The following is a 25,916-nucleotide window of genomic DNA, read 5'->3' on the forward strand; positions in this document are numbered from 1 at the left end:
TAAAAACTAGAAAGAGTGGCAAAAAACAGCAACCAGAAAAAATGAAGTTGAATCAGAAATAGTGGGATGATATGAGTACTGTAATTGAACATTGTTGCTTGAGGATGTAGAATTTTCAGGAACACTCATTTTTATTGGCAGTCTGCCTTTGCAAATCTACTCTATCCATTTGTAGCTTTGACTTTGCCCTACTTCAGTGCTGTTTCCCAGGAATGAGAGTAGGGAGGAACAAAAATTTAGCTGCCATACTGAAGGATGATTAAAAGGATCTTAGGAAGGTCTGCCATCTGTGTGGTCTCTGTAGAGAGGTACGAAGTCCATTCCCCAGGAACATAGTGAGAATCCCATTTCCCAGAATTGATGCTAAGAAGCAGAAATGATCCTGGTCTCATGTATGTTTTCCCCACCTCTCTCCCAGCCTTCTCACTGTTAAATCTGTCTCACAAGATTCATTGTGCTTTGTAGTCTTCCAAATAACCACATAATATGCTATTTTGTTACTCTTTATCTATAAATATTGCTTATAGGCTAAGTATTTTATGTTAAGAGACCACCTGTGAACATTTGAGGCTGTTTTGAATGCGTCTTGAAACAGAGGGGGCAATGTACTTTATTTTCATTAGGTCTTGCAAACCCTGAGAACAGAAATACTGAGCTATTGCCAAAGTTTATATAATACCTTGCAAGCCACTTTTCATGGTAATTATTAAGTTTTATTTATTAACTCTGATAACTATATAAAGATGCTAAGTAGATCCAACTCCTGTCTGCTGGTTGCAATTATTTATTCTTGTTTTTCTCGATTCCTACTTTGGCGGGGGAGGGGCGGGTACTTGGATTGAATTTAGAAACACTCAACCAGTGAGCCACACCCTCAGCCCAATTTTGTATTTTATTTAGAAACAGGGTCTCACTGAGTTGCTTAGGGACTTGCTGTTGCTGAGGCTGGCTTTGAACTTGAGATCCTCCTGTCTCAGTCTCCCAAGCTGCTTGGATTACAGGCGTGCACCACCATGCCTGGCTCAACTCCTACATGTTGAGGAGTTGAGCCAGGCATAGCTTTGTCATCTATTAATGCTTTTCTTCTTTTATAAAAGGGGATCTGACAATAACATAATACTTAGTGATATTTAGTAATGGAACTACTTTTTAAGGTCAGCATTTTTAAAAAACTGTAGAAATCTCCCCTGGGTGCTGATTTTTACCATTTAGGGAATCTTATTTAGAAAGAAACCTTCCAAATACTAAATTTATTAGAAATATCCTATTAAGTTAAATCAACTCATAACTATGATGGAAGTTAATATTCTTAATTTCTTCTTTCCTTAATACATGATTATACCACTCTTGAATAAAACTTTATAAAGGCTATTTTTACTCAAAGACTGTTTTTAAAATAAACACAAAATCTACCAAATCACTGGCTTCTTATTTCAGCACATTATTAAAACAGAGTAAATTATTTGTGAGCATATGGCTTAAGAACAATATATAGCTTTACTTTGAATTAGGATATATATATATATATATATATATATATATATATATATATACATACACACATATATATACACATATATATACACATATATACATATACACATATGCATGCATACACACATATTCATATATGTGTGTATGTATATATGTGTATAGAGATAAGTATATAAATACTATACACACGGCGCATGCACACACACACACAGACACACACACACACATATATGTATATAATGTGTTTTTCTTTTTAATCCCCCAACCCCATTTTTATTTTAAATTGAAGATTCACAATCGTTACGAAGGCAAGGATGTTTCAAAGCACAAACGGAATCTGGCCATAGCAGGTGGTGTAACATTATCTGTAATCGTATCTCCAGTAGTAGCTGCTGTGACTGTAGGTAAGAAAATGCTAAAATGCTATCTACTTAAATTTTGTGTTTTATGACAGGGGTTTTTAAAACAAAGTATTGCAGTTGAAGATCTGAGGGGTACTTTTTAAATTCACCTTTAAATACAATTAAGTTGAACCAAAGAAAGTCTCTCATTCAGTAATAGACTGAATAGACTCAGGAGCCCACCCTTTGGGTAATTGATAAAGTATTAGTGACTGGTAGCCCCTTCCCCAAAATATAATTCAGAGACCTGGCTCTTCTGTGTCATCTGAAAGCCTTGAATTTGCTTATATCCTTTAAGAGCTGGATAAATCCATGTTTGACAAAAGTGTTCCACCCAAATCTTCAGAATCCTAGCATTTTTTTCTTGTGATTTTTCTCTCGAAAAGATTTTCTCTAAATTTCGTATTTATGTGATTTTTTTTTATTTCTAATGTCTAATATAATTCTTCTTTAGGTATTGGTGTACCCATTATGTTAGCTTATGTCTATGGCGTTGTTCCAATTTCTCTCTGCCGAAGTGGAGGTTGTGGAGTCTCAACAGGCAATGGAAAAGGAGTCAGGATTGAATTTGATGACGAAAATGATATAAATGTTGGTGGAACTAACACAGCTGTAGGTAAGTCCTTTAAACAAAGAAAATGGGCTTATTAATAGTTTTAAGTAGCGGGAGCCAAAGATAACAGGCAAGTCAGAAGTCCATTTGTGGAATGTATATGGATGAAAGAGGGTGGAATAGTTCTGGATGCCTAACTTCTAGCAGGAATATATATAGTGCCTTAAAAATCTTACATTTTTTCATCGTATGTTTTGCCTATTACAAATCATTAAGAAAAAGATATGAAGAGAAATGCAGTTAAAAGATGTCAGAATGTCAAAAATATCTTTAACCCAGTGTTATTCAAAGAAATATAAATTAAAGTAGTGGTGAGATGAAGAAAAAGGCCTTTGTAGGTTATCAAAAGTAGTATAAATTAATGAACTTTAAAGCACGTTTCATATTCCAGAAATTTTTGTTATATAAATTTGTCACAGGGAAATAATTAGGCAAATAGGTGAAAAATAATGCCCAGCCCCTCTTATCCATCATTTTCCTCTCCTAACCTCTAAATGTTTGAGTTTCCTAGGGCCCAGTTCTAAGACTTAGCTTATTTATCTACGCTCACTCTCTAGGTCATCTATTAAAAAATACATACACTGACCTCTGTAAATTTATGTCTAGGCTAGAACTCTCCCCTGAACTTCAAACTTGTTTATCTAACTCTTCTCTTTACTCTGCACTTGGATATTAAACAAGAATTTCAAGCTCCATTAGTCTGTAACCAAACTCTTTGCTTTGAAAACCTATTCTTCCCTCTGTCACACTAACCACATGAATTAGCTTCTCTATTCTTCCTGTTGCTTGGTTCAAAAACATTTACTTATGATGACTCCCGTTAACCCCTTCCTACCCTACATCTGATTTATCAGCAAATTAAGATGCTTCTTTCATTGTTCAGCCATAATCTAACCACTTGTTACTCTGCTATTGCATTAGTCCAAACTATTAACCTTTCTTTAACTATTGTCAGCTTCTCAGCTTCCTCTCACTATCCCATAGTGCAGCCATGGTCACACGTTTTATCATTCCTTTGTTGTGCTCAAAACTTCCCCACTAACTTCTAATTCTGTTGGTTCAAGGAGCCCCTTATCTTGGCCCATAAAAGGCCCCACATGATCTTCCCTGACTTTGTCTCTGAACTCATCTCTTTTCACTGTCCTTTTTTAAGCCATCTATCCATGACTTTTGAGGATGCCATACATGGTCCTGCTTCTGGGCTTTTAAACTTTCAGTTCACTCTGCCTGGATTATAATTCCTATAGATAATTTCATGGGTTACTACACTTATTTTGAGTCTCTGTGAGTGTTCCCTTATCAAACAGGTCTTCTCTGATCACATTATATAAAATGGTGCCCAGAAATATAGACATGCACTTCTTAATCATTCTCACTTCCTTTACCTCTTTTTCACATAACTTTCATCACCATATGGTTAGATGTGTTATAAGAACTCATATCCTGTGAATAAGTGAACCCTTCAATAAAAAACATGTGAAAGTACTATGAGATTAGAATATAGTGTTATCAGATCTGATAATAGCTTATAATAAGAACTGTGACCTATATCTAGAAATCAACTTTTGGCCCATTCTTTAAACTCTTCAGATGACAACCTTAATGAAAACTTTTGGATCATTTTCCTCCAAAGTCAGCTAATTTTGTCAATAATCAGTTCATTATAGAATTTCTGAATCTTTTGGATTTCTTGAAAAATTGGTGACCATTTAAAATTGAGGGCTAGTCCCTGAGCCAGCTATACTTTCTCAGATGTTTCCCATAATTACATGTCCTTGACTGCAGACATCTTTTCTATTCCTGTGTGTTTTTTATACTCCATATAATTTGAAAGAATTTGAATTTGAATTTCATGGAGAAATTCAAGAAGGGGGAAATTAATAATCATACTTATTTATTTTATTATTTGCATTTAGACACAACATCAGTGGCAGAAGCAAGACACAATCCTAGCATAGGGGAGGGAAGTGTCGGTGGTCTGACTGGCAGTTTGAGTGCAAGTGGAAGCCACATGGATCGAATAGGAGCCATTCGAGACAACCTGAGTGAAACAGCTAGCACCATGGCACTAGCTGGAGCTAGTATAACAGGGAGTCTGTCAGGAAGTGCCATGGTAAACTGTTTCAACCGGTAAGAAATAACTGTTTTGATTTGTTTTTGCCTTCTGTTAAGTATGAGATATCAAGCATATGAGGAGAAATTTGAACACAGAGCATGGTGATTATGCTAGTAGTGATGTTAAATAAAAGTTAGTTGCACACAGAAAAGGGATTTTTATTGTATTTGAATTTTCTGTCACAGTATACCTATAATGTGGGTATAAAATTAAATCTAAGAAATAGCATTCTGCCTATTTTTCAATGCACTGGTCAGATTTTATATTATAAAGTAATGCTGGAGTTACTTAAGTGTATACTAGAGAATAGGCTGTGCTTAGCCTAGACCTTTATTCTGGGAGTAACAACAACTGGGTGTTAGGACATGATTTTGGCTGAGGTTTGGGGAACAGGTTGAGTCAGGATATCCAGGGATGATGAACTGGGGCCAGATGGTCTGCCTGGGTCCTAAGGTGTTAATAGTGGTCACTTCTCACCAATAGCCATATTCAGTATTCTTTATTTCTTTTTATTAGCCTTGGGTTTTTAAAATATATTTTTAGTTATACATGGACAAATATCTTTATTTATTTTCATGTGGTGCTGAGGATTGAACCTGGTGCCTCACATGTACAAGGCAAGCGCTCGGCCACTGAGCCACAACCTCAGTCCTAACCTTATTTCTTTTAATATAGAGGACAATATATGAATTAAAGGATAAATCAGTCATATTTATCTTATTTTTAGGAGGTTTGCATTTGAACAAAAACTCAAGTTGTGTTGTATATTATTATCTGTTATTTTAAAAGTCAGATGCAGGCTGGGGATGGCACAAAGGCTAGCATGTGCAAAACCCTGGGCTCAATCCCCAGCACTGTAAAAATAAGTAGATTTATAGATAAATGATTTCAGATGTTATATGTAGAATTATCTTTATTATAGGATTTTTTTGACCCACTGATCTGTCATGATTAATGGTTGATAATGTATTCTAACTTTTGTGTTGAAACATTGCAGGAGTGCCACATTCTGAGTGAAAGTAATAGAGCATATTTAAGTTAAAATCTGTTGTATCCTTTTTTTATTTTTTTCTCTTAAAACCTTACTTGGCATACAGCCATTTTTCACAGTCCATTTGGATATCTGGTACTGTTTAGTGTGCTGGTTCAGTAGAATTTGAAAAATCAAATAAGAGGAAACTAAAAAGATAATGGTGTCTAAAATAACATCTCATTATGAAGGGTTTTTTGTTGTTGTTGTTATTTTTGGACCAACAATTGAACCCAGGGGCACTAAGCTACAACCCAACCTTTTTTATTTTTTGTATTTTAAGACAGGGTCTCACCAAGTTGCCCAGACTGGCCTTGAACTTGATATCCTCCTGCCTCAGCCTTCTGTGTAGCTGAAATTATATGCATGGACCATAGCACATATTTTCACTAAGGCTCTCAATTGAATTGTTTAATGATACATATTTACAGTAGTGTTTTGGTTTTTATGTCATACCCTCCTCTTTAAGGTTGGAAGTACAAGCAGATGTACAGAAAGAACGGTACAGTCTAAGTGGAGAATCTGGTACAGTCAGCTTGGGAACAGTTAGTGACAATGCCAGCACCAAAGCAATGGCGGGATCCATTCTGAATTCCTACATCCCACTGGACAAGTAAGGAAAAACTAGTTATAAATTCAAAAGTATTTAAAATCAGTTTATCCCTATCATTGGGCAAAAATGTCAGGAAGTAATGATGATGAATTATTATATTCTCTGGGGAAAGAAAATGGTGAGATGTCCAGAGAAGGCAAATCCACACAGATAGAAAGTAGATTAGTGGCTTCCAGGAGATGAAAGGAGAGAAGAATGGGAACTGACTGCTAATGGGTACAGGGTTTCTTTTGGGGATGATAAGTTCAATGGTGATGATGGCTATACAATTCCTAAGATACTCAAAAACACTGAATTGTGTATTCTAAGTGGGTGAATTTTGTGATATGTAAATTGTATCTCAGGAAAGCTATTTTTAAAAGGGGGACAGTAGCATAATACCTAGAACAGCACAATATGTCTACAATTTTTAAAAATTGAAGCATTATAGAGACAGACCTCTTATTTCAAATAGTTCTGTTTTAGTAGAATGTGTCTTGCATTAATATATTCTGATAGCTTTTATATATAGTATTTGGATTTTTCATACAAAACCCTTCCCCTTTACTATCTGAGTAAATATAAAAAGGAAACTAAAAATATTTTTAATATTTGGTACTTTTATGTTTTAGAGAAGGCAACAGTATGGAAGTGCAAGTAGATATTGAATCAAAACCATCCAAATTCAGGCACAACAGTGGAAGTAGTAGTGTGGACGATGGCAGTGCCACCCGAAGCCATGCTGGTGGTTCATCCAGTGGCTTGCCTGAAGGTAAATCCAGTGCCACCAAGTGGTCCAAAGAAGCAACAGCAGGGAAAAAATCAAAAAGTGGGAAATTGAGGAAAAAGGGTAACATGAAGATAAACGAGACCAGAGAGGACATGGATGCACAGTTATTAGAACAACAGAGCACGAACTCAAGTGAATTTGAGGCTCCATCCCTCAGTGACAGTATGCCATCTGTAGCAGATTCGCACTCTAGTCATTTTTCTGAATTTAGTTGTTCTGATCTAGAAAGCATGAAAACTTCCTGTAGTCATGGTTCCAGTGATTATCATGCCCGATTTGCTACTGTTAACATTCTTCCTGAGGTAGAAAATGACCGCTTGGAGAATTCTCCACATCAGTGTAGTATTTCTCTGCTTACCAAAACTGGTTCCTGTTCAGAAGTTCCACAACTGAATCAGACTGCTGAAGAACATGGTAACAGTGGAATAAAACCTAATGTTGATTTATATTTTGGTGATGCACTAAAAGAAACAAACAACAACCACTCACATCAGACAATGGAATTAAAAGTTGCAATTCAGACTGAAATTTAGCCCATAAATGCTGCAAAACTGTTACCACTGAACAACCTTGTTTGGAGCCGGTTGAACTATATATATGTGACTACTTTTAAGTTTCAAGTTACTAGCAAAAGCTAGGTTTCATAATCATAATGCAGATAACATTTTCTCTGTTCAGCAAAGCATTGTGTTTCATGTGAATCTTAATTACCAAACTATGAAATGAAGGCTTTAAAAGTGCATTATTATAAGAATAGTAAATCTTAAAAGCAAAGCATGTTTTGTGTGCTTGTCACAAAACATTGCTTGATGCACACACCTGTGTATTTAGATAGAAATTTGGCTTAATTTATAATCAATATAAAATACTAATGCAGTTCCAGTTCTACAGCATTCTTACGAAGTAAACTTGAGGCTTAGGGATCAGTGGTTAGTGATATTTTATTGAAACCACTAAGGGATAACTTGGCAGGTTATTCTGGATATATGATACTCTTTGTAACATTTCTGTTCATAACTGGGCTTGAATTTCATTTTTTTCTTCACATGCAATGTGGATATATAAAGCTTAATGCAGCCCATTTGCAACCATTTGGATACTTAGACACTTTGAGCAAGATTGTGGCAGTTTTTGTACAACTTTGAAATAGAAACACCTGGTACTCTGTATATCTCATATTGTTGATGCCATTTTAGAAGAAAAATGTAAAGGTAGGTAATTAAGTGTACTGACAACAATAAGATATATATGACTGCAAAATTAAATCCCATTAGGTTATAAGTATCACAAAAATGTCCCCTTTTACTAAGGGGTAATTTGCACCCCATTGATTCTTGGTGCCTTTGGGATAGACTGGGTTTTAAGGGCCTAGTTATTTGAGGATTTTGCTGTGTTGTTTTCCATACTGTCCTCTTTAGTCACCTTGGATTATATAGAAAAATACAGGAAATAGAGAAAAATGAATGTGATTAATAACAATACTGAATAAGTATTAGCCTACCAAAGATACACTCAGGCTTTAGAGAATAACTTTAGGTAACCTCAGTTTTTAAAACATGTATCTTTTGCAATGATGACATCAAAGCACTGGTGCAGAGCTTGTACCAAGTACAAAAGGTCCATGTATGGTTGGCTTTATTTCCTTTTGTTTATGGAAGATGTTTAGCTGACATAAGCAGAAGCTGGCCAGAATACTTCTTGTACAATTCACTTAAATAAAGCAGGTTAACCTCAATGATAACAGTTAAAAAGTTCCATCTTATGTGTTCTTTTAAGTATTACCATTATGGTGCTACTGAGCATTTTCTTTGATAAAAAAGAAAAATGTCATGGGCTGCAGTCTTCTTCCATCACTTTTCCTCACCAGGTCCATTAATATGCTTATAACACTAGTGCCAGTTATTTTATTTGATAATGCTTATTAATGGTATTTGTATATTTGTTTGCATTCCAGTTTTGTTCAGTAATGAGTGTGTAAACTGCATATGTGAAATAAATGTAAATACTAATGTGTTACTGCCTTTTAGTGTATGTACATGTGTTTTTATAACGGAATATTATTTGATATATGGTGATATTCATAAATATCGCAAGCCATTGAGACAATCTGCTTTCTCAGCTCAAAAGTTTAGTTTGCTGGAATTTTCAAAAAACCATGATTAAAAACTATCCTTTCTTCATTTCAATTCCTGGAATTTCCCCTCAAAGGAAGATGATTTGTCAACATAATTTCATTTCTTAAGATAAATTCACCGAGTTTGATAAGTAGATCTATCATTGAGTTGTGGCAAAGGATCATTATACAAATATGCATCTTAAACAAGGAAAAAGATCTTGGCTACTTTAAAAGAACCATTAGATTATGAAACTAGAACTATTTAAATTCAAGCTAATAGTTTATCGAGTATTCCTTTTTTTTTTCCCAAGTACTTTCTGTTCTTATAGCCTCTATAAAATGCACAGATTGTTTTTGTTTTCCTGGCACATAGTTAATACTTCATGAAAATAATCTGTTTGAATGTGACTGCCTTGACATTTCTGTAAAAGGCTAAAGATGAAAGCTAAATGAACTTTGAAGGAATACAACAAAAGTGGTAACACATTGGAGGGCCTGAACTTATTTCACCCTCCCCACTTGTTTTCTTTTAAGACTTGGAGGAAAAATCACATGGTACTGACAGAGGGGAAAAAAATACAAAAATTATAATAGTATACTACCCTACTGCTGATTATATAGACTTCTAGTTTAACTGGATTCTCTATAAATTAACAAATATTTAGCTTCAGAACACTGAATTATCTTTGTTAAGTTTGCATAACCTGTCAACTAATTTTTGCTGTAAGTGGGTTAATTTTGTAAATATGTTAATAATTTCCATAGCATTAGTCTGGTTAAATATAGACATGGATCACTAAAGGATAAAGTATATGTTGAAACCCATCAGAGGATTTAATTCCTATGAGCAGAATAACTCATGCTCCATAGATTGTTTTGCCTTTCCTTTCCTTTCAGTCTCTGAAAAGAGTTTCAAGACTATATTTTTATATGGTTCCTTTGGGTAGATTTGTTGTTTCATATATTTCCCTCATTTAAGTACAATATATCATGTTAAAATCTAGTATTTACTTATTGGTTTTGAATGCTAAAAATAGTATTCTAAACTTAAGGAGAGTTACATTGGTTGAGTAGTAACTGTTGAATAGATGAATAGTGAGTTTGCAAATTTAGTTCAAGTTGAATCACTATATGTATTTGGTATGCTAATCGGAATTTTTGTGATTTCTACCTGTTTTGTCGTTCAACCAAGTAACAGATGTTGAAGTTATTTATCTTGGTGCTAAACATCCATTCTGGCTACAAAGAGCTTATAGCTGGGAGAAAGACAAAAATAATAAAACGTACACATAGCTTAAAATAATGTCAGATGATGGTTGCTATGAAAAATGCAAGGAGGGGGTAATAGAGTTACTGGGGATTTGTGGAAATGGTGCTGTTTTATATAGAGCAAACAAGAAAGGTCTCTGCTTATAGGACAAAGATGTAAAGGATGTTAGGAAGGGCTGTGTAGATACACCTGGTGAATGAGCATTTCGGAAACAGATCTTCAAATAAGTTAATGGACCACTGAGACATCAGTCTTGGAATTTGAATTTGATATCCAATAGGTAAGTCTGCCACCCCATTTTTCTTGGAGGGTGTCGTGGCTGTTTTGGCACTTTACATTTCCATAAACCCCTTAAAATAACCACTTTTAATTCCAATCATTTTCTCTCCAGATTCTTTGGGATATCTGTGTATACATCATCATCTGTGAATTTATTTATTTAAAAAACATTTTTACAAGGGCTGGGGATGTGGCTCAAGCGGTAACATGCTTGCCTGGCATGCACGCGACGCTGGGTTCAATCCTCAGCACCACATAAAATAAAATAAAGATGTTGTGTACACCGAAAACTGAAAAATAAATGTTAAAAAAGTCTCTCTTCTCTCTCTTCAAAAAAAAAAAAAAAACACTTTTATAGCACCTTGAAGTATCAAATGCTTTCTAAGCATTTTAAAAATATTAACTTACTCCTCAGAACAACCCTGTGAAAGGAGTACATGTTATCCCCCACTATATTACATCTGGACAAGGTAACTGAGAAACAGTGATATTGAATACTTGGCCTGGAGTTTGCATAACTGGTAAAGTGGCCGGGCTGAGATTCAAGATGTTTTGTTTCTTAGGTCATTGCATCATTTCTTCTTCTGGTCCATTAGCACTGTCTAGGACTCCTAGGATATAATTTGTTGTAGGAGTCATTGTTGATTTAATAATTTCAAAGGGAACCTTTCATTGTTTTAACTATGATATTAATTGCATATATTTTATAGGTATTTTTTATCAAATGTAGTCAGTTCTTTTCCAGCTCCTAGTGTGTCAAGAGCTCTTACTTTGGAAAATGTTGAATTTTATTATCTGCTTTTTAGGGAGGGGCATCAGTTACATAATTTGATTTATTCCTTTAATGTGCTTCTGTGGTGAATGTGATTTTTTGAACATTAACCTAGGGTGAACTTCAGTTATCAGAATGTGTAATATTGGGATCATGTCTTCTTTGAATGTTTGGTAGAAATTGATGTTAAGGCCATCAGGGTTTAAATTGTTTGCTTGCTTTTTTAACCATGGAGAGCCAGGTTTTCAGGATTGGTAACCAGCTTGATTTCATCTATGTTATATGAGCAATAAGAAATGGCAAGTTCTTTTCTCTGTAACAGAGTTTGCTAATTCTATGATGTGTGTGTGTGGGTGGCAACAGGATAGTCTGGCTTTTACTTTTTTCTTTTTCTCTCCAGCATTTTTCCTGGATAGCATTGGAGCACCTATTTCTGCTACCATTTGTCCTGTATGAAGGAGGTAAAATTTAGATACTATGCCAGATTGTGTACAGGTACCTCCAGATTCTGAATTCTGAATTCAAGGTGCTAGGAAAGCAAATCTTAAACAAACAAGCAAACAAAAACAACCTGTAGGCTCTTAAAGTCAAGGATCTTATCTTTCCTTTTTGTTTTTCCTGTACTTGGAGTATTCACTTTATATTTGAAGAGGAAATTAAGGATAATATGCTGTGGTACAACAGAATAACTGAACAAAGGGAATGAAGATGTTTTTGAGTTGTTGCCTCAGAGTTGGTGACTGGTGTCTTTCATAACATTGTCCAGTTAAATAAGGTGTTTACTAGTGTCTGAAAAGTAGTCATTTTTAACAAGGCTTTATACCAAATTTGTTTTTAAATGTTCTAGAATGTATGGTAGCCACTGGAACATAATGTTTCAGGGCTGATATAGCCAAGGCATTTTAACTTTGCTTTTTGGGGACTTTTGTTCTGTTTGTTTAAATAAAATGTAATGCTTTCAACCACATAAAGAAATGATTGCCTTAGAGGTAACATAAACAGATGTTTTAGAGGCAGTTATTATAGAAAGTCTAAATAAAATGTACACAAAAGAATTTATTTCTCTCTTGCCCCTTTTTCCCTTTCCTCTCCTCTTTGGTTTCCCCTTTCTCTGCTCTGCCCCTCTTGTCACATTAAGTTCTCCCATAACCAACACAAATGACCTCATATTTATAAAGCAATAGTTCTCTCCATGTTTATATAGTCACACAATGCATATATTCTTTTATTATTTTCCCAATATTATCTTAGATCCTGAGTTTTCAATTCTGTGAATATTTCAATGAAATTGACACAGGTGGTATTAAAATAGTTAGGAAACTAAAATTAGACCTTATATATTAATATAATTATATATAATTTTATATTACATATATACTAAAGTTTTAATAGGTTATTTCACATGGAGACAATGGGACAAAATGGGTTAAGGAAGTCTGTCCTAGTCTTCTATAATAGCTCCAATTCATCCTTTTTAAAAAATATTTATTTTTTAGTTTTAGGTGGACACAATATTTTATTTCTGTGTAGTGCTGAGGATCAAACTAGTGCCTCATGTGTGCTAGATGAACACTCAACCATTGAGCCACAACCCCAGCCCACCAATTCATTCTTTTTAATGGCTGTATTAAAATTATATAGTATAAATGTTTACTATAATTATTCAAACATTCTCATATTGGTGAACATTCACTTTGTTTCTGCTTATTTTTTCCTTATTAGAAAACCCTCTAGGAAACACCCTAATATGTCCTTTATTTTCTGATAGTTTTAATTATGAGTGATAGATTCGTGGAAATCAAATGGTTATGTTCGAGTACATGTATTTAAAATTTTAATAAGATTCCCAGATTCTCTTCCAACAAAGACCATCAGAATAATTTATAGTCTACTTAGTACTACATGAGTCTCCTTATTTCTGCATTCCACCAGCAATTAGGTAATTGTAATTTTTGCAAGACTGTTTAGTTATCTATTACCTGATTTTATATTTTCCTGACTAGTAAAGTTGTACATCTCTTCATAATTTGTCTTTTGGGGGATATGGGTATTTAAATTTGCTATTATATGCTTTCCCTGTTTGGGGTTGTTTTCTTGTCAGTTTGAAAGTGATCTTTGTATATAATACAGCTGTTATCAGTTTGACTTACTACATTTTTCTCCAAATCTATTATTTGACTATTTGTTAGCAGCTTTTTTTCTTCCATTTTTTTTTTAGTGTGCATTCTATTTTATTCTTGAGTAAAATTTTTATTGGAATATTTTTGAACTTACAGAAAAGTTGCAAAGATAGTTCGGAGTTCCCATATACTCTTTTCCTTTTTTTTTTTTTTTTTTTTTTTTTTTGGTACTGGAGGTTGAACTCAAGGGCACTCAACCACTGAGCCATATTCCCAGTCCTATTTGGTATTTTATTTAGAGACAGGGTCTTGCTGTTAAGAGGCTGGCTTTTAACTCGTGATCCTCCTGCCTCAGCCTAGTAGGCATGCACCACCGCATCTTCACCCATGCGTTTTATCTTTTTACAATGTGAAAGCTATATCATTAATATGTTTAATTGTAATATTCAGACCTTGTAATCACCTTAAGTTCTCTCCTAGTCCTAAATGGTACTTTTGTCTTTCTGGATTTCTTATTAGATTTTTATTTAATTTCTTATATTTGCTTTAGTCTGTCTTGAATTTTATCTTGGCATTTGTTATAATATAGAGGTCCAATTTTATTTTTCCAAATGTAAAACCATTTGTGATGGGCACTACTTGTCCCATTCCCACCGACTTGATTACTACCTTTAGACTGCAATTTGCTTGTAGATTTCTACCAAAAAGCCTGCTGGGACGTTGACTATCAATGTGGGGAAAGTTTGCATCTTAACAGTAGTCTTCCAGTCAGTCAATAGATCTTTTTTTTTTTTTTAGTTCTCTCAATAATGCTTCGTAGTTTCAGTGTACAGATCTTTAAAATGTCTCATTTTTGACTAGTTTTTAATTGAATTTGGTACTTGATTTTGATCCTTATGTCTGCAAATAGTTTTACTTCTTCCTTTGATAATGTTCGGGGCCTTACTGTATGGCCTCAACCTCCACTAGTGTTAAATAGAAAGTTAAGAGTTGATATCCTTAACCTCATTTCCAATCATAGAGGGTGGAGGTATTTAGTCTGTCACTCTTCCCTAGCTTTTATTTCTCCTGGTAAATTTCTTAACAGGCTCAAGTAAATATCCTTTGGGATTGGAGAACCCAAAGTTTGCCTTTTCCACTTCCTCAGGTAATTTGCTTTTGTTTTCTCATTTTAAAAAGTTGACATATGGTTCACATAACATAAAATTCATACTTTTCTCAAGTATACAATTCTAATGTGGTGTATTCACAAGGTTGTACAACCATTACCACTATGTAATTCTAAAACATTTTCACTACCTCATTAGCAGTACCCATTAGCAGTCAGTTCCCATTCTTCTCTCCTTTCTGTCCCTGGCAACCACTGATCTATCTTCTGTTTCTATGAATAGCATCCATTCTGAACATTTCATATAAATGGAATCATAAAATGTAGCTTTGTCTTCTTAATGCTTTCAAAGTTTACCATGGAACAAACAGCACTATCACTTCCTCCTTCTTTTATGGCTCAATAGTATTCTATTGCTTGGATTTCACAAACTTGTGTTTATGCATTCATCAGTTGATGGACAAATTTCTGCATTTTCAGCTTTCTTGGATATGATACCAAGAATTTTGAAATTGTTGAGTGAAATGGTAATTCTGACTTTTTGAGGAACTGACAAACTGTCCCAAAGCAGCTGCACTATTGCAGAGGTCAAATGGCAGGTTTTAAGAGTAAATTTTCATACTTAGGATGTGACTTTAGGACACTATTAAAACCTTATAGAAAAATAAAAAATCAATTCAAATTGCTTTGTTAGTCTCTTGTCTGCCGTCTACCTGCTAATAGTAATTTCTTGTGGAAATTCTATAGTTAAAGTAATCCAGTTTTCTTGAGCTGTTCTTATGATGTGGCTTAGATTTTAGAAAATATTCTTATTATCTCACCCTTTTTAATACCTGTGACCTTTGAGCATTTCATTGATGCTTGGTGTTACTGACAATTTTCCCCAAATTAAGTATAAGTTTATTAAAGGTAAGAGCTCCCCAGGGAGCCATATACATAGTTTCAGTTTATTTAAAATGCTTATACAATTCATATATTAATTAGTTACTGCACAGCCCAGCTTCTCGGCCACTGGGTCACAAATTTCAGCTTCCTCTTTTTAGGTTCCTAACCTCCTAGACTTTAGATATTAAGATTCCCAAGTGACTATGCAAACATACCAGGAATGACTGAGAAATGTTCAGCAGCTTCTCTATAATAGGAACTTCTAATCTGCTCTGGAAATGAGCACTTTTTAGGAATTTTGTTTTATTTAGTGTTAGTGATGGTAGAATGCATTTTGACATGTTGTACACAATTGGAGCACATCTTCTCATTCCTCTGGCTGTACATGGTGCAGAGTCACACCAGCAGTGTAATCATACATGTATATAGGGTAATAATGACTGTCTCATTCTACTGTCCTTCCCATCCCTAGAGCCCCTCCCCTACCCTCACTCCCCTCTACACAAACCAAAGTTCCTTCATTCTTCCCTACCGACACCCCCAACCCCCACCCCACTTATCAGAGGTTTTATGGAATTGGCTGGGATTTAGCATATTTAAGGCAGTGTCCTCTAGATTCATTCAATGAAGACAAAGTATCTACCTACTTGTGCCAGGCTCCAATAGTACTCACTTTCAGTACAAAAACAAATTGGGGAAGAAAGATGCTTGCTATTCCAAGTAGTCTCTATATAAGCCAGGCATAGTGATGCATACTATAATGCCAGCAATTTGGGAGGCTGAGGCAGGATTCCAACTTTGAGGCCAGCCTTGGCAATTTAAGGAGACCCTGTCTCAAAATAAAATTTTTAAAAGGGGTTGTGGAAGTAGCTCAGTGGTAAAGTGCCCTTGGATTCAATCCCCAGTATCCCCCACCCTAAAAAAAAAAAAAATAGTCCTGTGCAACTGTTGTACCATGACAAATTTCCAGAAGATGCCACCAGAGCTCAAGGAACAGCCACTTGCTTTCTGGCTATAATACCAGAGGGGTCTTAATGTGCATAAATATGAAGGTGTATTTGAAGAGTTTTCTTTTATCCTTTCCAACCACATAGATGAGATCATTGTGCTTACAGAAAGCAAGCAGTTAATCAACCGACACTTAATGATAGGAATATAGCCTAAGAAATGGAGGTAATTTTGTTGTGTGAACAACATGGAGTGTCCTTGCACAAACTAAAACATCTACAACATCCTAGGTGATATGAGATACACTGTTATGTGTACGTATACCAGTGTGTAATACAGTCCATCATTTACTTTTATAAAAACTAGACATAAAAAAGAAGAAACATTTTTTGGTTATAAATTTTCACTCATAAAAGTACAGTTTGAAAGGTTCTGTTGATGATTTTGAAAATATTCTGCAATTATAAAAGATTAGATAAAGTAACAGTGATTATGGAAATAATGAAAGTGATATTAATCTTTCATCTTCACTTTTAAATATACAAGAAAACACCCCCTAAAAAGATAATTAACTGTAGACACTGGAACAAATGACAATACATACTGATTGAGACCTGAATGTTTTATTGTTAAGAAACACCTTTACTTTGGCCCAATTAACAAAGAGTTTTCAATATGATGAGTTCTTCACTTTCCTTTTATAGTACAGGGATAAATATAGTCACAAAAGCAGAAAACAAAAAAGGGGAAGGGAACATGTAATGTTTGAGAAAAATATGGGAACAAATTCAAATATAAATGCAGGCTTAATTTGCTTTTATATAATGGATGTTTTGCTTACATAAGCAATATATATAAGAGTAAGTCACTTCTTAAAATCTAGTAAAAAGTGGTAGAAACTTTTGGCAATTTTTGTTCTTAATCATTAGGCAATACTTCCTTATTAGAAAAAATAAGTTTCTCTTATGGCTCTCATTGATAAACACAATTTATTTAATAATCACCTCATCATAGATTTCAGTGTTGCATTTCATTTTAATTGATTTTAATTCACTAGTAGTATAAAATGGGATTTATATGTATCTTAAGATATAAAGTGAATAATCATAACTTTAACTTTAAAAAAAATTTTTAAAGAAATTCATTTCTATCAAACTTAATAGAACTTCCTCATAGCTCAGAGAAATGCAGTTTAACTCAAGTTTTTAACAGGTAAGTTATTAAAAGAAAATGCGTACTATAAATTAAAATGTATTTTTAACATGTTCTAAACATACTTTTTAAATATAAAGATGTTGGCTCTGGTACATAAGAAAATATTTACAACTTAAAAAAAGCAGATTGTAGAATATACATGTTCTGTGTATAAAAATAAGTAAAATGTTTTACAGTCCAGACCAAGGGATCTTTTCTAAGCCAGGTTTTATCCATGCAACTCTATTACAATACCATTCGTCGGTGTTACAGGAGCACACATGCATGGAAGAAATCTAACAGTAACCTTGAGTTAAAGCTCATACTGACTTTTTAAGGCTTGTACGTCTTCTAAAGTAAAATGGTGGTTTGGTGTGGCTGAAAGATCATCAAACAGCTGTTGAATTTGCTCCTTTTGGCTCTTGCTAATCAATGTCAACATCATCTGAAAAAAAAAAAAAAGGCAAAAAGTTAGTTAAGAAACCCTGAAAGAACTGATATCATTAATAAAACACTTTATCACTTACCTTAAACCTTTCTGCTTTACTCAGATACAAAAGATGTTGATACACCAAGGAGGGATCCTTATCAATAAGATGATTTTTCAGAGACTGAACTAGAAGAAGGAATGTATCCCCTTCAAGTTTGTTACTCAGCAACACTGGCAAATCTTTTGGTGCAGTGATGGCTAAAAGGTGTGCACAGGCTTCTTCATCTTTCCTTGTATTGATAGCATTTATAACCTGGCCAAATTCATAGGCATTAGTAGGCATGGAAATCTCAAGTCTCTCGGAGTGTTCTAGTGTCCCAAAACTGCTTCCACCTCCCTTCTCAGGAGCCAGGCATTCAGTTGAGATGTCCCCTGAGGTTCTTTCAGGCTCCTCATTGCCTTCATTCACCTTCATGAGAAAAAAAAATTATACAGTGACACTGAATAACAGTCACCACACATACTCTGTTGCCTTTGAAAATGGAAATTGAAAACCACAAGTAGATTGTACTTGAGTTTTAAGTCAGAAGTATGTAATTTGTAATAAAAATCTATAATTTCTTTAGGAAGAGAATTTTAGGTTCTAAGAATCCAAATTCATAAATGTATTCTACATATACTACTTTAAAATCGTTTTACATTGAAATTATTATTAATTTTATTTTCAGAACTTTCTTTGAATAAAAATGTTGCACAAAATGAAAACCTAAAACACTTTTTCTCTTTTTCTTGATAAATTTTACCATTATTCTTATTTCCTTACATTTAACAGAAGTTCACTACATTTTTCAATCTCTTAGAACAGATTTTTTCTTCCTTCTTTAAAGGGAAGAAAACTTCTGGCTTCTCTCACCTATTAGCGTCTTATTCTTAGTGGAAATATAAGACCAAGAATTGGTATTCATAAAGGTACAGGGATTCATGGCCTGGAATTCTTCACTAATGGCAGGGCAAAACATCTGAATTATTGGAAATCACAAAGCCATGTTTGATCCTGGGATAGTCCAAAATCTCCAATGAGCCAATCTTATTTCAGAGTGCTAAAAAAGGTCTGGGAAAATCTCCATGGGGTGTGGCTTTTAGGGTCCAGAAACTAAAGTCAGTTCTGTCAGGATTCTCCAGGTCTAATCTGAAGCAAAGCCTGATGGCTAAGGGCTGTGGCTCCAATATGCCATGGAGTGTTATCAGTGCCACGAGCAGGCCAGACTGGCCAGCAAAGAAAGGAAGAACTGAAGAAACACGATGCCAGCCATGGACCCACCCTGGGAAATCACAATGGTTAATTATGACTGCAAAGGACAAGTTTTGTCTTTATCACTGGCTAAAATTTTTCACTGATCATCAGAATAAGATTTTGTGGAAGTCAAAGGAATATGACCTTAGTTATGTATAACATCTCCAAAAGAGTACTTTCAAAGATAATCAAATACAATACCTCTTGAATTTCAATTTTCCTTCTCTCTTTTCCTTTGTTGAATGATGCTGTGTTATCCTTAATATTGAGGAGTCTGGTTACCTCTTCCAATTCCATCTTTGCTTCAACAATATTTGGGTCTAATAGGAGAACTTGATTGAGATCAGATAAGCTTTTCTGATAATTCTGAAAATAGGAAGACAACAAATAATTTTCATAAATAAAAGACAAAACTTCCATAAGCCTGTGTGACAAAGTAAACTGTGTACCTAGGGGGTCTTGTAAAGCGCCTGTGTGTGAGTCTGCAGCTAAAGGAGTATAACCCACTATACAGCAAACCCCTCTATTGAAGAAAGAGCACAGAATCTGGAATTAGTAAATCCACGTGCTATTCTGTGTCACTACAGCTTTCCTCTTTCTCACACTTGGTAGGCACCCATCTCGATAAGCAAACAAAAGAGTCAAGAGTCTCATGTTGGCTACCTCCTTGTAGTGAAACTCAAAAAAAGACCCTAAGCTGGGCAGGGTGACAGTCCTACTACTCAAGAGGCTGAGACAGGAGGATCACCTAGGCTCAGCAGTTTGAGACCAACCTGGGCAACATAGTGAGATAAGCTTAAGTTTTCTCATCTTTAAAATATAACAAAAACTCTATACTAATTTTCACAAGGCTATACCAAAGAATAAATTAATAAATAATAGTTTAAACCAATAAAGATATATAAATGGTAGTAATTATATTATTATCTCATAAAACCCTTCAAAATTGTTTACTGTTTGAAATAGGTGTCAACCTTTAACCTAAGAGACAATAACAAAATGTGTCCATTGACTCTGGTATCAGATACAGATGCCACAAAATCAGTCTGCTGTGACAGACCATGTCCTGGAACTTTAAACTATTTTAATTAAACCAAATTGTGAGGAGGCAAAGAATTGTAATGATATGTGACACATTAATAACAGCATGCACTGGAGACTGAGCCACAGATGAGCTCTGTTTGTGGTTATATGACATTCCTGTAATGCCATAGCCCTACCCCTTCCCTCAGCAATGTGCCAGAGCAAGAGTAACATGTTGAAAGGGATAACCTTAAATCCACTCTAATTTATAAAAAAGGTAAATTGTTTACGAACTAATATATACTATTAGTGATAAATTTCCATGCTACTGTGTTGCAACAGCACAGATGGAACCTATTGGGGGGAAAAAAACTGACACTGTATTTATATCCCAAGTGGGTGTGAATATGGTAACAGCAAACTTTTACCATTCTAAGCATTTTTCAAGGCTGACTTTATTCTCACAATAGCTCTGTTAATATTAACTTTCATTGTTCCTGCTTTAAAAATGAAGAAACTTTGGTGTAAGGAAATAAGAGATGATCACAGCAGCAGTGCCTAGAAGGTAGGTGATAAACAGTGTGAGCTCTGAGCTGCAGCGTGGAAATGGAAGTACAACCTACAGGAGCTGATGTGGTCATTTTCACTCACTCAAGAAAGTCTGCCTGAAAAGCAGTCTGCTTGGTTGGAGGAAATGCGAGAGAACATGTGGGTAAGTACTAACACAGAGGCAGGAAGAGGGCAGGGCAGCAAGAAAGGAGAGGACAGCACCAGGCAAGGAGGTAGTGCGGGGGGTGTCCACGCCCTGCTACAAGTGGTCACTCAGCTGACCCTGTGTGTGCAGCTGGGAATACTGTGGCAGGACAAAGCTGGGTCATGCCCTTGTGGGAGCTTACATCCAATGATAAGGAACAATAACAGAAGTAAACACGAAAAAATAAAATAATTACCAACTGTCATGATAAATAAGAAAAGGCTGTGCCAGACACCCACAAGGGAGGAAGGGGATCCCTTTTGCTACAGTTGTCAGAGAACAAGACCTGAAGAGAGAGCAGCCATGCAGAGTGGTGGGAACACCAGAGCGTATATAAAGTGTGGCACTGGCCAAAAGGAGGCCTTTACAAATTGCTAAGAACCTCCGTAGACCTTTTAAAAAAAGAGTATAATCATATGTGTTGGTGATAATGTTTACTATTAGTAGACATTTTTTTAATATTTATTTTTTTAGTTGTAGTTGGACACAATACCTTTGTTTTTATTTATTTATTTATTTTTATGTGGTGCTGAGGATCAAACCCAGTGCCTCACACGTGCTAGGTGAGCGCTCTATGGCTGAGCCACAACCCCAGACCCTAATAGACATTTTTAAACTATAAAATTGATCATTATTTTATAGCGTATTATTCACTTTGATATTTTTGGCCTTGTAGCATCCCTTATTGGCTGTAAACTCCTTAAGTAGGCACCCTGTTTTATTCATCTCTATACTAACAACACCTACCACATAACCTACCACATAACATAAACATAATAAGAGAAATAAAAACAAAATATTGATTACCTTTTTTGTGAAAAGCAACTGTAAATACTTTTCAAAACTGCACACATACACAAACTACTAAAGTCAGCTAAGAAAAAAAGATCAGAGAAAGCAGAATGTGCAGTGGGAGGCACAGGACACCTGTGCCAATTCCTGGTTACACTCACCCTGAGCAAACTGATCCAGGTGTGAAATCTGACACATTTCATAAGCAATTGTAGCCTTTAAAGATTCTAAAATTAAATTCACTTGGCACACAGTTCAACCTACTGGACAGATAAATCAAGCTATGAAAAGTGAAAAGAGAACAAGATACCAGTCTCATAATATGGTGGGACAAAATTACTCAAATATGGGATTTTTTTTCTGCATCATAATAGAATTTCTAAAATTCATTCCAAGGATAAAATTCCAGTCCTTTATTAAGTGCAGTTTCTGATCTTGAGTCAGCTAAACAGGTTTAAAGAAGCAACCAGTACAAGGTGGACCTGGTCTAAGAGTTTGGCCATATATAAATTCATGAGTCAAGCAAATTTATCCTCATTTACCCAAATCCATCAGCTCCAAGAGTTAAGTAAATTTTGAAGGACTCTCTTAATTCATGGTGCCACACACCATCGAGGAAATCTGTTTTTTTTTTTAAATATTTATTTTTTGTAGTTGTAGTTGGACACAATACCTTTATTTTATTTATTTATTTTTATGTAGTGCTGAGGGCCTTGCACATGCAAAGGAAGTGCTCTACCACTGTGCCACAACCCCAGCCCCAGAAATCTTGACATTAGGTTTACAAAACAGTTTTGCTAACTAAAAGTGGAGTGGGGGTTAGGGTTGTGGCTCAGTGGGAAAGCACTTGCCTAGCATGTGTGAGGCCCTGGGTTCAATCCTCAGCACCACATAAAAAGTAAATGAATAAAAAAAGCTATAAAAAAAAGTGGAGGGGTCATCAGGGTCACCTGGACACTGGCACTGTAAATATGGTGCAGCTGCATGGCTCTCTCAGAAGGAGGCATCTGGTCCTGGCAGGAAGCGCAGACATGGCTCTACTGCAGTCTGAGCTGATTTGCGATCTAGAAATGCCTGGTTACTCTGCGCACACAGATGACACTCATCTGGTACACTAAGCAACATGACTCCCAGCAAAATCCAGGTATTTCCCTTTCAATGATGGGCATGGGATTAAAAGAACTATCTCTAACTCAAAAAGTCAAAACTACTCCCTGCACAAGCCTGTCCCCACTTCCTGGGTACCCTCCATTATCACACTGCACCTCCTAGGTCTCTAGGTGGCACTCCCTTCTAACCCCAGACATCTCACTGTTGTGTCCTGCCAACTTTATCATCAAACAACCTTGAACCAACTTCTATTATGGTCTGAATCTGTTCCTCCAAAATTTGTATATTAAAGTTCTAACCCACAATACTGTACAATATAAGTATATTTGGAGACAGTCTTGAAAAACGTAATTAAGTTAAAACTAGTTGGTTAGAGTGGGCCCTATTCCAATGTGACTGGTGCCCTTAAAAGAAATGGAAAGTTAGACACAGACACACAGGGAGGGAAGACTGTGAAGATGTAGAGAAGATGGCCATCTGCATACTAAGGAGATTAAGCCTCAGAAGAAACCATCCCTTCATGATCTTAGACCTCCAGAGTGTGAGAAAATAAATTTCTGTTGTTTAAGCCACTCAATCTGTGGCACTTTGTTACAGAAGCTCTGTAAAGTATACCTTCTCTCCTTCCTCTAGGCTATGTGCTTCTCACCTTGGTGGCCTCCCACTTACACTCCTATTCTATTAAAAGACCCCTCTCTGATCTACCTTCTATGTTGTCCCGAAATTGGATCTGTCACCATAGTATTTATCCCCTAAGGTTGATCCCATCACCTGCAGGATCAAGCCTAACTTCCTTGGCCTGGCCTCTCTTGATCTGACCATCTCTATCCATCATCACTCCCACTTACTTTCAGCTATATAGCTCATGAACAAGTTCATGTGCATAAGAATGTCATAGTAGTCTCACTCATAAAAGCCCCAAGCAAGAAACAACTGGTGTATGTATAACAACTTGTGATATTCACACAACAATGATAAAAGAAACAATTCCTGATACTCTCAAAATGAATGAATCTCAGGTTATATTGACTAAAAGAACCCCAAAGATAGTGTACTCTATGGTGATGTCAAAACAAGCAAAGCTATGAAAATAGAAATTAGATAAAGAGGAAAGGGAAGAGACAGCAAAGGGGCTCGGGAAGCTTTCTGATATTTTCTGGGATTTCTGGTTACTATATTTTCTACATATAGGAACACTCATTCATTAAGCTTCCATGCAGAATTTGCATAAGGAAAAGTGTAATTATACAACACCCTCCTTATTCTGAACTAATGGTGTGGTTTTCTTTGAGTCAAATGCTGGTATGAGCCCACACAGACCATCAGCCAGCTTCAGGCTCACATCACTATGTACTTTACATCTCTGATATGTCACTGTGTTACTGGGTGACCCATCTTCCACTCAGATGCTTTCCCCCACCCTACCTCAACCACAATCTTTGCTGAAGGAACCAGTGGCACTGCTGGTGGTTTTCAATAATTCAGTAACAACCTTTTGGTCTCCTAAAGTCAACCTGCTGAAACTCCTCAGGAAGGCAGAGGATAATTCTTACTTAAAGTTGGAAGGAATCCATAGTATAGTTAGGAGTGAAATCTGAAACCTATTCTAAGGCTTTAGGACTCATTAATATAGTTCTAGGACTAAATCTTAGATCATCTCATTCCCATTCCATGATCCTATGATTTTTTTTTTCTTGGTACCAGAAATTGAACCCAGGGGAGGGGCACTTAACCACTGAGCAATATCTCTATCACTTTTTGTTTTTTTTTATTTTGAGACAGTGTTTCACTAAGTTGCTAAGGCTGGCCTTGAACTTATGATCCTCCTGCCTCCGCCTCCCAAGCCACTGGGATTACAGATGTGTGCCACCATGCCACATGGTGAAGGCTGATCCTGAGATTTATGTTCATGGAAAACACCTGATATGTTCAAAGCAGAAATTTACACATGAAAATGCAGATGTCCTCACCTTGAGTCCTTTATGAGCCTGTGCCCGCCTATAATATGCTTTCACATTGTCACCATCTATCTGAAGCGCCTGATCACAGTCCTGCTTTGCTTCTTCAAACTGGCATAACTTCAGGTAACAGAGAGCTCTGTTGTAATGCAAGGGAACACAGCATTAGCAAAGGAAAGATAGCATATCTGTAAACTGAGACAACTAGTAAAAATCAGAGAACGGTTCAATGTGTCAGTTTCTACACTAAAGCTGTTTCAATTGAAACTGAACACATGACTCCAAGCTGTGAAACTCTCCTGCAGTGCATGAAATTACAGCACTGGCAATACAACTGCAAAGAAAGCCCTCAAGAAGGGTGCAGTCAGGTGCAGACAGAAGTAAACTGAGCAAATGTAATAAAGTCTGCACAGGTGTTCTGGGAGCACACAGCCAAGAATCACATCAGATCACACAGGGCAGAGTCAGGAGGGACAGCAGCGGAGACCTCCTGGAATAAGTGACATTTAAATTGAAATGCAGAGTATGAAGTGAGAATGATCCAAGTCACTAGGTTGAGAGAGTCAAGGTGACGGAAGGGGACGGTAGGGGACAGTGGAGGCTAAAGGTACAGCATGTGTACACACCTGTGCTGGGAGAGAGCATGAGGCTCCTAATGAATTAAGAAAAGCACCACATGGCTGCAGTGCAGGGCAGAGCCAGAAGAATGGGCAGGCCAGATCAAGGTCCTTACAAATCAGGGCAAGGAGGCTGAGCTGTATTCTGAGCTTAACAGAGGTCTGCTACAGGGACTTAATGGGGGCTGACATGTTTGCCAGGTTTTAGGA

At 35.9% G+C, this 25,916-nt stretch overlaps 2 protein-coding genes across 2 annotated transcripts in view; one reads left to right on the plus strand and one right to left on the minus strand.

The window, feature by feature from the left end:
- Nucleotides 1–9,049, plus strand: part of Rnf19a (ring finger protein 19A, RBR E3 ubiquitin protein ligase) — a 42,072-nt gene extending 33,023 nt beyond the window's left edge. The window contains exons 6-10 of the mRNA XM_027948685.2: nucleotides 1,784–1,898; nucleotides 2,350–2,511; nucleotides 4,425–4,638; nucleotides 6,124–6,267; nucleotides 6,879–9,049. Of these exons, the coding sequence (XP_027804486.1) occupies nucleotides 1,784–1,898; nucleotides 2,350–2,511; nucleotides 4,425–4,638; nucleotides 6,124–6,267; nucleotides 6,879–7,569 (1,326 nt within the window). The 3' untranslated portion in view covers nucleotides 7,570–9,049. The remainder of the gene's footprint in view (nucleotides 1–1,783; nucleotides 1,899–2,349; nucleotides 2,512–4,424; nucleotides 4,639–6,123; nucleotides 6,268–6,878) is intronic.
- Nucleotides 9,050–17,141: 8,092 nt separating this feature from the next.
- Nucleotides 17,142–25,916, minus strand: part of Spag1 (sperm associated antigen 1) — a 62,965-nt gene continuing 54,190 nt past the window's right edge. The window contains exons 16-19 of the mRNA XM_027950167.2: nucleotides 25,102–25,228; nucleotides 19,654–19,818; nucleotides 18,256–18,627; nucleotides 17,142–18,173 (exon numbers count right to left, since the gene is read on the minus strand). Of these exons, the coding sequence (XP_027805968.2) occupies nucleotides 18,042–18,173; nucleotides 18,256–18,627; nucleotides 19,654–19,818; nucleotides 25,102–25,228 (796 nt within the window). The 3' untranslated portion in view covers nucleotides 17,142–18,041. The remainder of the gene's footprint in view (nucleotides 18,174–18,255; nucleotides 18,628–19,653; nucleotides 19,819–25,101; nucleotides 25,229–25,916) is intronic.

Source organism: Marmota flaviventris, chromosome 15, assembly GCF_047511675.1.
Source record: "Marmota flaviventris isolate mMarFla1 chromosome 15, mMarFla1.hap1, whole genome shotgun sequence".
NCBI lineage: Eukaryota > Metazoa > Chordata > Mammalia > Rodentia > Sciuridae > Marmota > Marmota flaviventris.